The sequence below is a fragment of the Schistocerca nitens genome, chromosome 5 (assembly GCF_023898315.1).
Source record: "Schistocerca nitens isolate TAMUIC-IGC-003100 chromosome 5, iqSchNite1.1, whole genome shotgun sequence".
Taxonomy (NCBI): Eukaryota; Metazoa; Arthropoda; class Insecta; order Orthoptera; family Acrididae; genus Schistocerca; species Schistocerca nitens.
Window position 1 is genome coordinate 456,503,730 of NC_064618.1, and position 15,078 is coordinate 456,518,807.

General features: G+C 42.0%; 1 protein-coding gene across 1 annotated transcript in view; it reads right to left on the bottom strand.

Moving 5' to 3' along the window:
- Window positions 1–2,107: 2,107 nt before the first annotated feature.
- The window catches only part of LOC126259649 (uncharacterized), a 56,233-nt gene continuing 43,262 nt past the window's right edge, over window positions 2,108–15,078 (bottom strand). The window contains exons 4-5 of the mRNA XM_049956581.1: window positions 5,817–6,022; window positions 2,108–2,362 (exon numbers count right to left, since the gene is read on the bottom strand). Coding sequence (XP_049812538.1) covers window positions 2,204–2,362; window positions 5,817–6,022 — 365 coding nt within the window. The 3' untranslated portion in view covers window positions 2,108–2,203. The remainder of the gene's footprint in view (window positions 2,363–5,816; window positions 6,023–15,078) is intronic.

The following is a 15,078-nucleotide window of genomic DNA, read 5'->3' on the forward strand; positions in this document are numbered from 1 at the left end:
TTAAATTGACTGTTACTTGCCAGTGAAGTACACCAGCGGTATTTTCTGCCTCGTGACCGTTAACGCCCCAGTTACCAGCCCTGGTGATTAGCGTAGTTTTACGGCAGTGTGCCTTTCCTCGTCTTAGTGATGCTGTCAGGCATGGCGTGTGGTTCAACAGTCTTTTAAGTTGTTTGGTTCATATTTTGCTTAGAGTGGTTATTGTTACCTTGGCTGCCGGCCGGAGTGGCCGAGCGGGTCTAGGCGCTTCAGTCCGGAACCGTGCGACCGCTACGGTCGCAGGTTCGAATCCTGCCGTGGGCATGGATGTGTGTGATGTCCATAGGTTAGTTAGGTTTAAGTAGTTCTAAGTTCTAGGAGACTGATGACCTCAGTAGTTAAGTCCCATAGTGCTCAGAGCCATTTGCACCATTTGTTACCTTGGCTGTTTTTAGACGCCAATTTCTGAAGACGTAGTGCTGTTCGTATCCTCGCCCTTGGCCGATATTTTTCATCGTTGTGCCGTTGGTTGGACAGAAGGGAATTGGTTAAATTGTTGGTCGGTCCTTGGGCTGTCCCTAGTTTGGGTTGCCATCCGATTATTTATCTTCAACTCTTGGCTGCCTGTCTCACCTCACATCTGAGCTACGTTCTCAGGCCGACCCTTGGATCACTTCTAAGCACCATTTGTTCTGTTTGTTTTAGATTGTGATTTTCATGTTAGTTTGAATAATTTTGCGAGGCCTTCGGTCATGTGTTAATTAAGTTGTTTAAAATTTTACATAAAGGCCTTCAGCCGTGTTAAATTAAAATTTTGAAAATTGATTTTATGTAAAAAAAAAAGAAAAAATTACTTAATATTGGTTCTATCTGAAATTGTTTGTAATCCAGACCCTAAGCCGTTAGTTGTTCGATGTGTTATGTGTGGCCTTCAGCCGAGAATTTATGTGAACCCGTTTTAATAAGGCCTTCAGCCGTGTGTATTCTTTAAAGGAAAATTTTTTATAAGAAGGAAGGGATTTATTTGTCTGACTTGTTGTTCAGGCCTTCAGCCGTTGTTTCAAATTTGTTTGTGATCTTCAGCCGTGCAATAAAATGGCTCTGAGCACTATGGGACTCAACTGCTGAGGTCATTAGTCCCCTAGAACTTAGAACTACTTAAACCTAACTAACCTAAGGACATCACAAAAATCCATGCCCGAGGCAGGAGTCGAACCTGCGACCGTAGCGGTCTTGCGGTTCCAGACTGCAGCGCCTTTAACCGCACGGCCACTTCGGCCGGCAGCCGTGCAATAAGATAATATTTCTTTAATTAGGCTTTCGGCCGTTCTGTTGTAAGTTTAAAAGGAAATTTCTTGGTTAGTAAAATTGTTTATTAATGTGTTTTAATTATACTTGTCCTTCAGACGTGTAGTGTAGGCCTCCAGTCGCTAATTGTTTCAATTGCATTTCATTTTTAAAAAGTTTACCTTCTATTTTTAATTGCTTTTGATTTGTAAGCCAGGCCTTCGGCCTTTCTTGTTTTTGGTGTGGTTTTCGGTCTTCATCCCAGAAAGCATCTCAAGTTTTCTTTAACTAGGCTTTCAGCCATATTGTTAATTGTGATCCTTAAAGCAATGTGTAAATAAGTGGTTCTTAGAAAAATAGTGTGTTTGTTTGCGCAACTCACAGTAACTGTTTACGGCCCCATCCACAACCGTAACCTCATCATGTGCGCTCTCTGAGTACCTACCAACCAGGTTTCAATCACTGTACGAATTTTAGTAGCGCTACTGTTCGTCGGTAGTGTTTCCCATGTCCCTAGCACTCAAACACGCCACTGTTGAAACTCCTGCTGTAGCTTGCGAGATACGACGCTGAGCGGTCAGAGATACAGTTAGATCTTTCAGGTAAACCCTAATTTACTTCATAAAGTGCAGGAAGAAATGACAGAGTTGTAGGTAGGTGTGTGGTCATCGACAAGAATCATCGATTCTCTTTCCACATGATTGAGAGTTATCACACGAACAATGGTACCCTGCCTTTTTAATTCATTAATTTCGTCACGAGTGTGACGAAGCAAAGCCACAAGTCTCTCCAGGGCTCCCCAGACATGGAACATAGCAAGTGAGGGTTGCAAGACACTGTGTTAATATATTAAAAATAGTTTATTGTGTATTTAAATAATATAGACAAATAATACAAAAGAAGGAGGGAGAGAGAGAGAGAGAGAGCACGGATCAGATCAGAGGCGGATGCCGGGGTTGCGGGAGCGCACGAAGTTGAGCAGCTCGTCGCTGTCCTCGCAGACGAACGGCTTGACGTGGTGGCAGGCGACGTCGTGCCACTTGACGCCGTCGTTGTAGAAGTTGTTCAGGATCGACAGGCACGACTCGTCGTTGCCCTGCAACACAGCACACCCTCTCAGCTCAGCGCGCTGCCGCAGTCGGCCGGTTAGCAAGTCTCATATTCCGTAGGTGATTTTGCACGATAAATCGCTATGATGCGGAACGAGCCATTTTACAACTATACGACAAATTAATTTGTTGCTATGTTTACATGCTGAACACTGCTAACCTTTTTCCCTTTTCTTTTTCTTTATACAGGGTGAGTCACCTAACATTACCGCTGGGTATATTTCGTAAACCACATCAAATACTGACGAATCGATTCCACAGACCGAACGTGAGGAGAGGGGCTAGTGTAATTGTTTAATACAAACCATAAAAAAATGCACGGAAGTAGTTTTTTAACACAAACCTAAGTTTTTTTCAAATGGAACCCCGTTAGTTTCGTTGGCACATCTGAACATATAAACAAATACGTAATCAGTGCCGTTTGTTGCATTGTAAAATGTTAATTACATCCGGAGATGTTGTAACCCAAAGTTGACGCTTGAGTACCACTCCTCCGCTGTTCGATCGTGTGTATCGGAGAGCACCGAATTACGTAGGGATCCAAAGAGAACGGTGATGGACCTCAGGTACAGAAGAGACTGGAACAGCACGTTACGTCCACATGCTAACACTTTTTTATTGGTCTTTTTCACTGACGCACATGTACATTACCATGAGGGGTGAGGTATACGTACACACGTGGTTTCCGTTTTCAATTACGGAGTGGAATATAGTGTGTCCCGACATGTCAGGCCAATAGATGTTCAATGTGGTGGCCATCATTTGCTGCACACAATTGCAATCTCTGGCGTAATGAATGTACGCCGCAGTACATCTGGTGTAATGTCGCCGCAGGCTGCCACAATATGTTGTTTCATATCGTCTGGGATTGTAGGCACATCACGGTACACATTCTTCTTTAACGTACCCCACAGAAAGAAGTCCAGAGGTGTAATATCAGGAGAACGGGCTGGCCAATTTATGCGTCCTCCACGTCCTATGAAACGCCCGTCGAACATCCTGTCAAGGGTCAGCCTAGTGTTAATAGCGGAATGTGCAGGTGCACCATCATGCTGATACCACATACGTCAACGCGTTTCCAGTGGGACATTTTCGAGCAACGTTGGCAGATCATTCTGTAGAAACGCGATGTATGTTGCAACACGCAACTGAACGTCGGAGGTTTCAAGCTTCAACTTTAGGTTACAATATCTCCGGATGTAATTAACATTTTACAGTGCAACAAACGGCACTGATTACGTATTTGTTCATATGCTCAGATGTGCTAACAAAACTAACGTGGTTCCATTAAAAAAAACGTAGGTTTGTGTTAAAAAACATACTTCCGTGCATTTTTGTATGGTTTGTATTAAACAATTACACTAGCCCCTCTCCTCACGTTCGGTCTGTGGAATCTGTTCGTCAGTATTTGATGTGGTTTACGAAATATATCCAGCGGTAACGTTAGGTGACTCACCCTGTATATACAGCTGTAAGTAATCCCTGCCCAACACCTTTTACATATTACAATAATAGAAATTTTTCTATGGGATAAAAGGAGTTGTCAAGGATAAACTTTTTCAGTTTGTTTTCTGATTTTACTTTGCTGCCTGTCAGACATTTTACATCACTGGATAAGTGATCCAAAATTTTATTGCAGAATTGTGAGCCCCTTTTTGTGCTAAAAATAACCTTAATGTGGAGTAATGAATGTCATTTTTCTTTATGGTATTGTAATGATGAACATCATTCTTCCTTTTGAACTGTAGTGGATTATTTACAACAGATTTAAGCAACGAAAGCTTTCTTTCTTAAAGATTAGTTTTCCTAGATCATTATCCCACGCGACATTATTGAATGAAAATATGCAAAATGTCTGAACTTACTGATTTGTCTCTCCCAAAGACTTGCAATGATTCTAGGTGCAAATTTGGCTCAACAAAGTTGTTTTACGAGTTCCAAAATGTGCTTTTTCCATTTTAAATTCTCATTAATATGGACACCTAAGAAGTTTGAAGTTTCCACCATATTTACACCATGTGTTGCACTTATCATTAGTGTAGTACCGCTGGATATGCAGAACTGAATATGTCATATCTTTTTAAAATGAGGGTTAAGCCATTCGCATAAAACCGGTCAATGATACTTTTGAGAACACTGTTTGGACCTAAGATTGAGCCTGAGAGAAACCTATAAGTGATTTCTCCCAAGTCAGAATTACGTCCTTGGACTATATTGGTTAGATATGACATTACCGATTGACTGGGTATACCATCAATCTCATAAAACTTGAATTTATCTAGGACAGTAGTGTGCTCATAAAGTCAAATGTCTTACATAGTTGTGAGAAAACACTAACCGACGCTATTTTATTATTTAACACGTGTAAAATTTGGTGAGTGACTGTGAAAATGGCATTCTCAATAGAGCACGTCTTCTGAAACCCAACCTGTAATTTGCTCAGGATATTGTTGTGGCTAAGGGTGGATACTATTCTAGAATTAACCATCTCCTCTAAAATATTCGAAAATGATGACAGCAGCGAAACATGCCGGTAGTTATTGGCATCTCTCTTATCATCTTTCGTAAAGAGAGGTTTAACAGCTACACATTGACTGAAATCCTGCAAGCAAGGTGCATGTGTCGTTACTTGAATGCTGTCGGTGATGAACGCGTCGTTCCTTGACCAATTAAAATATATGTGTTTATTTATAACGACATTTCGGCTACTGCCACTACCATATCTATATCAAAGATTAAAGAAATAGAAGAATTAGAGAAAAAAGTGATCGTCTGATACGACACATCCCAAGGGATCAACGAATCCTCAATTTGGAAGTGGACGGTAGTGTCGCAGGTTAATATTTTACAGGGTGATCAAGTCTTCACTGTTGCAAGTAGGGTGAAATGGATGTAGGTTACAGTGGTTATGCAGAGATGAGGAGCTTTCCACAGGGTAGACTAACTCCGAGAGTCACATCAAACCAGTGTGCTGAATGAAGAACACTTCAACAACAAACACAACAATAACAACGGCAACATCAACAACGACAATAACAGCAACTGATACTACTACTACAAGACTGAGAACTGTTACTTTACGTGTCCAGACGACGAAAAATAAAAATTAAAAACATTGAAAAAGCTACTTGCTGAAACTTATAACGTGTAAAACAACTTTCAGTATCAGTCGGAGTGAAACCTATGCCTAAGCGGGGCGTGAACCGTCAAAGTTTACAGAAATAAAAGCCACCTCTCGGCTAGCACTTGTATTTCTCCAAACTTTTGAGAGCAGTTGGCAACACTTCTAAGTGTTGCACGAGATATGTAAACTTTTTAGTAACACTTGCGACGTTATATGAACGTAATATTCATACGTAGCGTGTCTGGTTAGATGTAAGAGGGGCCCCTGCTCTTGCCAGAATTAGTAAGTGAGAGTGAGTGACGGAGTGGGTAGCTCACCTGGGCGGCCTCGCGGTTGTCGGGCTGCGCCTGTCCGAAGCCGCCGGTGTAGCTCCAGTCGCCGGTGTTGCGCTGGTTGGTGGGGCCGATCTTGGCGCCAGAGCCGGACCAGAACCAGCCGTTGATGTTGGCCGGCTGCAGGTCGGCCCTGTCGCAGCCAGCGAAGTTGCACTTGCGGCCCGACGTCCAGATGTACCGCACGTTACCTGCCGGCAACGAAAAAACTCAGTCCAGCAGTATGGGCACGTCTCATATGCGACCTAGGGAATTGATCTGTGACATGTACAGGGTGGTCCATTGATAGTGACCGGGCCAAATATCTCACGAAATAAGCGTCAAATGAAAAAAACTACAAAGAACGAAATTCGTCTAGCTTGAAGGGAGGAACCAGATGGCGCTATGGTTAGAACACTAGATGGCGCTGCCATAGGTCAAACGGATATCAACTGCGTTTTTTTTTAAATAGGAACCTCAATTTTTTATTACATATTCGTGTATTACGTAAATAAATATGAATGCTTTAGTTGGACCACTTTTTTCTCTTTGTGATAGATGGCGCTGTAATAGTCACAAACGTATAAGTACGTGTTATCACGTAACATTCCGTCAGTGCGGACGGTATTTGCTTTGTGATACATCACCCGTGTTAAAATGGACCGTTTACCAATTACGGAAAAGGTCGATATCGTGTTGATGTATGGCTATTGTGATCAAAATGCCCAACGGGCGTGTGCTATGTATGCTGCTCGGTATCCTGGACGACATCATCCAAGTGTCCGGACCATTCGCCGGATAGTCACGTTATTTAAGAAAACAGGAAGTGTTCAGCCAAACATGTGAAACGTCAACCACCACCTGCAACAAATGATGATGCCCAAGTAGGTGTTTTAGCTGCTGTCGGGGCTAATCCGCACATCAGTAGCAGACAAAAAATGGTTCAAATGGCTCTGAGCACTATGGGACTTAACAGCTATGGTCATCAGTCCCCTAGAACTTAGAACTACTTAAACCTAACTAACCTAAGGACATCACACAACACCCAGACATCACGAGGTAGAGAAAATCCCTGACCCCGCCGGGAATCGAACCCGGGAACCCGGGCGTGGGAAGCGAGAACGCTACCGCACGACCACGAGATGCGGGCAGTAGCAGACAAATTGAGCGAGAATCGGGAATCTCAAAAACGTCGGTGTTGAGAATGCTACATCAACATCGATTGCACCCGTACCATATTTCTATGCACCAGGAATTGCATGGCGACGACTTTGAACGTCGTGTACAAATGGCTCTGAGCACTATGGGACTCAACTGCTGAGGTTATAAGTCCCCTAGAACTTAGAACTACTTAAACCTAACTAACCTAAGGACAACACACACATCCATGTCCGAGGCAGGATTCGAACCTGCGACCGTAGCGGTCGCGCGGTTCCAGACTGTAGCGCCAGAACCGCTCGGCCACCAGCGGCCGGCAACGTCGTGTACAGTTCTGCCACTGGGCACAAGAGAAATTACGGCACGGTGACAGATTTTTTGCACGCGTTCTATTTAGCGACGAAGCGTCATTCACCAACAGCGGTAACGTAAACCGGCATAATATGCACTCTTGGGCAACGGAAAATCCACGATGGCTGCGACAAGTGGAACGTCAGCGACCTTGGCTGGTTAATGTATGGTGCGGAATTATGGGAGGAAGGATAATTGGCCCCCATTTTATCGATGGCAATCTAAATGGTGCAATGTATGCTGATTTCCTACGTAATGGTCTACCGATGTTACTGCAAGATGTTTCACTGCATGACAGAATGGCGATGTACTTCCAACATGATGGATGTCCGGCACATAGCTCGCGTGCGGTTGAAGTGGTACTGAACAGCATATTTCATGTCAGGTGGATTGGTCGTCGAAGCACCATACCATGGCTCGCACGTTCACCGGATCTGGCGTCCCCGGATTTCTTTCTGTGGGGAAAGTTGAAGGATATTTGCTGTCGTGATCCACCGACAACGCCTGACAACATGCGTCAGCGCATTGTCAATGCATGGGAGAACATTACGGAAGGCGAACTACTCGCTGTTGAGAGGAATGTCGTTACTCGTATTGCCAAATGCATTGAGGTTGACGGACATTATTCTGAGCATTTATTGCATTAATGTGGTATTTACAGGTAATCACGCTGTAACAACATGTGTTCTCAGAAATGATAAGTTCAAAAAGGTACGTGTATCACATTGGAACAACCGAAATAAAATGTTGAAACATACCTACGTTCTGTATGTTAATTTAAAAAACCTACCTGTTACCAACTGTTCGTCTAAAATTGTGAGCCATATGTTTGTGACTATTGCAGCGCCATCCATCACAAAGCGAAAAACGTGTTCCAACTAAAACATTCATATTTCTTTACGTACTACACGAATATGTAATAAAAATTGGGGGTTTCTGTTTAAAAAAACGCAGTTGATATCCGTTTGACCTATGGCAGCGCCATCTATCGGGCCAACAATAGCGCCATCTGGTTTTCCCCTTCAAGCTAGACAAGTTTCGTTCTTTGTAGTATTTTAGTTTGACGCTTATTTCGTGAGATATTTGGCCCGGTCACTATCAATGGGCCACCTTGTATACACTAGTGAAATCCTACTGTCACTTCAGTCAGTCCATCTCTGAAGAATCACATATGGTAACACGTTTCAGTAGATTAACTACCTAATCTGATATGAAACAATGAGAAATCCAGGGTTGAATAATGACAATACTGTGGAAAGGATAGATTTCTCCTCACTATATACTGAGGATATTGAGTCGCGGACAGGCACAACAGAAAGATTGCTAAACTAGTGAGATTTCGGCCAAAAGGCCTTCTTCTAAAGTAAACAACACACAAACATTCAGGCAAACCAAACTCGCACACACACACACGACACCTATCTCTGGCTTCTGCGCCGTAGTCGAAACAACTTTGGCAACATGTGGCCGCCCACATAGTCGTAAACAGACGTAGAAGAGTGGGTGTAGTTCGAATGCAGTGCGTCCCAGTTCCGTTGGGACCATGAGTGTGAAATTCCAAACTTCGTTCTATCTCGTGGCGAGTTACAGCGTTATTGTCATTGAAGGTTCACAAACAGCTGTGTAGCATGTCATTGTTGCAATAGGCATCTTGGCCGCGAATGTAACAGGACGTGTCTCACACTCGTCGGAAAGTGGCTGTGGAGCAGTGAGGTGGTACAATGGTTTTTGAGTGCTCTAATGTTTCTGGTCTCGAATACGACCCGAATACCAAGAGGCAGGTTCCTGTTTGCCACTACATGACGACACCTCAGCCTTCAAAGCAAAGACTGTTAACACGTTTTTGGTCAGAAAATGGATCACAGTCCTGGACCACACACCGTATACGCCGGGTTTGACCCCAGCAGACTTCTGGCTGTTCCCCAAATTGATGATGGCAGTGAATGGACACCGTTATGACGCAAGTAGGGGCATCCAACAAAATTGAACTGCAGTGATAAGTGGAATTCCAAAAAAGAACTACAGTGATTGATTGCTTCAAAAACTTTTAAAACGATTTCATATGAGTTTCGATTCAGGGGGAACAATTGCCATGATCAATATGGGGAACAACCAGAAATCGGATGGGGCCAAATTCGGCGTTCACGGTGGGTGATCCAGGACTGAATAAGAACAGTGATTTTGTGAACATAATCTACGACTATTATTTTTCATAGCCACAGTTCTAACTGAAATGGAACCCATTGTATACGGGATTGGTGAACAGTCGCAACCCCCAAGTGCTTTGGATTATTTGGTGGGGCCATTTAAGGCAGAATGAAAACTGACATACAGCCGGGAGAGCGGTGTGTTGACCACATGCCCCTCCATATCAGCATCCAGTGACGCCTATGGCTGAGGATGACACGACGGCCGGTCGGTACCATTGCGCCTTCATGGCCTGTTCGGGCGTTGTTTAGTTTTTATTTAAGACAGAATGCCCACATAAAATTCACAATGTGAGACTGATTAGAAAATTTCCAAGAAAGTATAGTTTACGCAGGAAAGTGGTTCCTTATAAATCCCTCGTTCGGCCAATTCTTCAATAACTGCCGAAAGCTTGGGACCTTCAGCAAGTCGTATCAACAGAGGAGACTCAGAGAGAGAGAAAGTAGAGGTGTTTTTCGAGAGACGTTCGTTTATATTACGGTACAAGCAAGTAGTTGAATATAGCGGAAAGCTTTTCTGACAAAATTCCGAAAGTCCACATTCTTAAACAAGTCTAGCAATATATTAGATTGTGTTATGGTCACGATGATAAAATCACACAAATTCAGATTTGTTCAAAACGATTGCCGTGCCCGTCAGAAGATACTGTACACAACCGTACACAGAAAGGGCGCTACAAGGGAAGGCCAGGCATCAGAGAGATGCAACATTATTGTGGTCAGACGCCGTAGAGGGAGCACACAACACTCTTAAGTCACTGAAATAATTCCCAAGTGAGTATCCATCCGCCAAAAGTGGATATAAGTGGACGCAGGGCTCCACTTAGAGGGTATAACAAAAGTTAGCTCGAAAGTATCAACAGCATACCTCAAGACAGCTTCAGCGCTTACCAGTGGTAGCCATCCAGAAAAACCCAAGTGGACATTCTACGATTTATAGAAATCATCTCTCACTGGATTTAGGGTTAGACCAGTGTTCAAAGATTGTTCAGTGCAACTGAATATTTAGCTACGTTGCCACGCACCATCTTCCATGTCAAGTTAAGGTAATGTATAATTTATATTAAAATTATTATAAACTAAACTAAAACTAAACTCCGCCCGAACAGGCCGTGAAGGCCCAACGGTACTGACCGGCCGCCGTGTGATCCTCAGCTCATAGGCGTCACTGGATGCGGATTGGAGGGGCGTGTGGTCAGCACACCGCTCTCCCGGCCGTATGTCAGTTTTCGAGACCGAAAATTATTATAAATTGTTACTAATTTATACTGCCATAATTTTTGCCGTAGTTTGCCTTAAACAATTTGACCTGTAGTGAAGCTGTGTAGCTGCTGTGTGGAAGCAAGACACTTAATAACTATTTCGATGGGGGTGGGGGGGGGAGAGGGGAGGGGGGGGGAGGCTTCTCTTCCAAGGCAAGTGTATCTGGTGAATATAGTATGGCTACTGACCGTCATTTGTAATAAACTGGATCATTTCTGGTTGTAGCATATAATAGACAAATTCACATTGTTTCTACAGTGACAATTCCCTCACTTAAATTACAGAACAATAATTTTAATTGCGAGAATGGCATGATTAATAAGATTAATACTAATTTATATTCTTCTTCTTTTAAAAACAGAAAGGAAAGGGAATTTTGTTTCCGTCTCGGACTGTATTTTTTTTTTACTGTTTACATTTATGTAGACAAAATCTACAAGTTAGTATTGTTCTTATCAAGCAAATGTTTGGGATAAGTAATATTATTCTTTAATATGAAGCAGTCTGTTGAGCAGTGAATATCGACTGAGTGTAAACAGAAGAAAAATAATAGTAATGAGGAGTAGCAGAAATGAGATTAGCGATAAACTTAACATTAAAATAGGAACTACGAAAGAGGTTAATGAATTGCACATAACGAACAAAACAAGGAGGACATAAAAAGCAGTCTAGTACAGATTAACGGGTCATTCAGTGCCAAAAAGAAGTTTACTAGCATCAAATACGGCCGAAATTTGGGTAAGAAATTTCTGACACTGCATTTGGCGCACAGCATACTACGGAAGTGAATCATGCACTGGGGGCAGATGGAAAATAAGGTAAAAAATGACGAGATTCCCCACAGAGCAGGCTGATAGGATATATGTTAAGTATCAGGGAACATGTAGAGGGTAAAAATTGTGTTAGGAAGATAGAGATTGGAATATATGGGGTGATTCAGCTGTCCCTACCGATGTAATTTTGTGCAAACCGGAATGTTATACCTGGTCTTCAAAAACCACGTACGAGATTTTCATATTCTCTCGGTCGTTGCGTGCAAACCACATATTAGTAGCGCAAAAAAAAAAAACTCAGGACCTTTTTGTAGTAAATTTAATATAGTTAAATCCTATATTGGGATACGTTTTCGTTGGAGGCCACAGTTTGGGCTCTATTCACGAAAAACGTACAAACGTGACCTTGAAACTCACCTGCACCCTCACAATCGTCCCTCACCAGTCAATATTTCTAGTATGTTTTTTGTAGCACTCCCTTCTAACACTGTACAAACATTTCCGACTACTCGAACTATGACCGATATTCGTTCATTTTTGTTTCTATTGATTACGCCAGCAGTATTGTCGGCTGTTTCGTTGACATTAGTTTAAAAGTGCGCATGAAGCTACGAAAAAAAATCACTTTTGTACACGTTACACCAAAACTAAGTACGTTGACAATTCAATCGAAATTTGACTCTTACAAGCACAGTAGTCTCATAGCCTGAAGGCCTGACGAATACAACGATGTAATTGTTTGTTTTATGCTGTTATAAAATCACAAAACCATTAGGCAGAATTTACACAAACGTCAGTTTTGAGTTTTGTATGTGCTCAACTAAGCCTGTGGCGTAGTAAGGCCAGTCAGTGAAGATGAAAAAAGGTCGAATGTGAGAAATAATTTGTGCAACCGCAAATTTTTGTGCAGTGATAGAAAGGAGTGCCATGAACGACATTCTATAAATCGTGATCTGTGGGGGCTGAGTGTTGGAGTGGGGATGCGTTTGTACGTTTTTCTGGAATAACTCGAAAACTACGGCCTCTGGCGGAAACATATTCCAGTACAAAAGTTAACTACATTAAATTTCCTACAAAAAGATCCTGTTTATTTTTTGTGTGGAACTAATAGTTTTCTCGTAGCGACCGAGAGAATATGAAAATCTCACGCGTGGGTTTTGAGAGCCAGATATATCATTGCGGGTTGCATAAAACGACGTCGGTAGGGGTAGCTGTATCACCCTTAAAGGGGACCACACCCTGCCTGTATAACCCATGTTAATTTAGGCAAGTATTTGACCCATTTCTGAAAAAAAACTATTTGATGCAGGACCTTAATATTTTTACTGTATGTTACATGATGCTAATAGAGTCAACTGTACTAAAAGCTGCTTTATCCATTTTATAGTTTTTAAGAAATACTTTTTTAAATTTATTAACAAAAATATTAAGTTTTTCTGCAGAAAATATTTTTTGCGAACTTCCTAATGGGGGAATATTAATGAATGTATAACAGAGGTGGTTTTTTTTTACTATTCAGAGTCTCTGAAAATTTCATTCATTTATCTATGATAGTTTCTGATATAATGGGGCATATGTACTGAAAATTTTAGTTTGTGGGAAACTGACTTTAAAGAAAAAACTTTTGAAATTTGTTATTTACAGTTAATTAAAACTGTCCTGCTGCATATTATGGCCCTTTTTTGGCCTCTAGCAGGTCTTCCAGCTTCTTTTTCACCTTCCTGGATGTTTGTCTTGCTTTCTTGGCCAAATTAGATGCGGACCTGTCTGCGTCAGCTATTCTCATTTTATCGCAATGTTGCAGCCCAGTGATCATATTTTCACAAGGATTAATTCCCAGCTTTTTCAGTATCCAACACTTTCCAATATTACCACAACTGAATGTAATAACAGCATCATGAACTCCTAGTTTCATTGTATGCATGCCTACAAATACAGTTTTAGGAAGGCTGTTTCAAATTATGCTGTTGAAACATTCATTTGGGTTCTGTGTCTGCCCATGCAGACATTTCCTTGGAACGTCAGGATGAGCCAAGTCTCTGAAAGTAAGTTTAATTGCTGTAGTAACAGCAGCAGGAAGAGAATGCTGGTGAGAATAAGATTCTCCAGTTGCCTGAGCCCTATTGTACTTGCACCACGAATTTTCTCCTGTTGGACACAATCCATGGCATGGCTTATCGTCAGTAGAGGACTTATGGAAGAATATGGCCCAAACATCTCTCTTCATTGCCTCCAGATTTTCTTTATTTCTCCTAATTGCCTGCCCATAGTACACCTGCAAGTTTTCTATGACAACTAGTCGCAATCAGACTTGAACAAAACTAACCGCGTGTTTGGAAGCGTGTTGTTTACAAAAGCAGAAAGGAAATAATACCGACCGTTGCATTCCAAGGGTAGCCAACACACTCAGGAGTACAAAAAAAAACCCTAACGTGCAATATGGGGGATATAAAGATCTGAAATATATGCAGAAAAGTGGGTGACAGAAAAGTGGGCGTGGCACATAAACACACGTGATAGGAAAATGCTCCTTAAATGCTCGAAAAATTTTTTTTGAGCAAAATCCGTTTCAGAGTACAGGGTGATCAAAAAGTCAGTATAAATTTGAAAACTCAATAAACCACGGAATAATGTAGATAGAGAGGTAAAAATTGACACACATGCTTGGAATGACATGTGATTTTATTAGAACCAAAAATAAACGAAGTTCGCAAAATGTCCGACAGATGGCGCTGGACAGCAAAACTGCTACCGTGACGGGTGAGAGGTACGCCGATATGTTACAGAATCGCATCATCCCCAGCCTGGCTGATAAACACCTGGTGGAACGTACAATGTTTATGCAGGATGGCGCTCCATCCCATATTGCTAGACGCGTGAAAGTTCTCTTGCGCGCGTCGTTTGATGATGATCGTGTGCTCAGCCGCCACTTTCGTCATGCTTGGCCTCCCAGGTCCCCAGGCCTCAGTCCGTGCGATTATTGGCTTTGGGGTTACCTGAAGTCGCAAGTGTATCGTGATCGACCGACATCTCTAAGGATACTGAAAGACAACATCCGACGCCAATGCCTCACCATAACTCCGGACATGCTTTACAGTCCTGTTCGCAAGATTATTCCTCGACTACAGCTATTGTTTAGGAATGATGGTGGACATATTGAGCATTTCCTGTAAAGAACATCTTCTTTGCTTTGTCCTACTTTGTTATGCTAATTATTGCTATTCTGATCAGATGAAGCGCCATCTGTTGGACATTTTTTGAATTTTTGTATTTTTTTTTTTGGTTCTAATAAAACCCCATGTCATTCCAAGCATGTGTGTCAATTTGTACCTCTCTATCTACATTATTCCGTGGTTTATTAAGTTTTCAAATTTATACTGACTTTTTGATCACCCGGTACTTAAATAAAAGCTTAATCTATCGAAATATGATGAAAACCGAAAATCTATTTTTTCAACCTGAACCGTGGTGTGGTCCCCTTAATACAAATAACAGAGGATGGGCCAACCAGTGTCA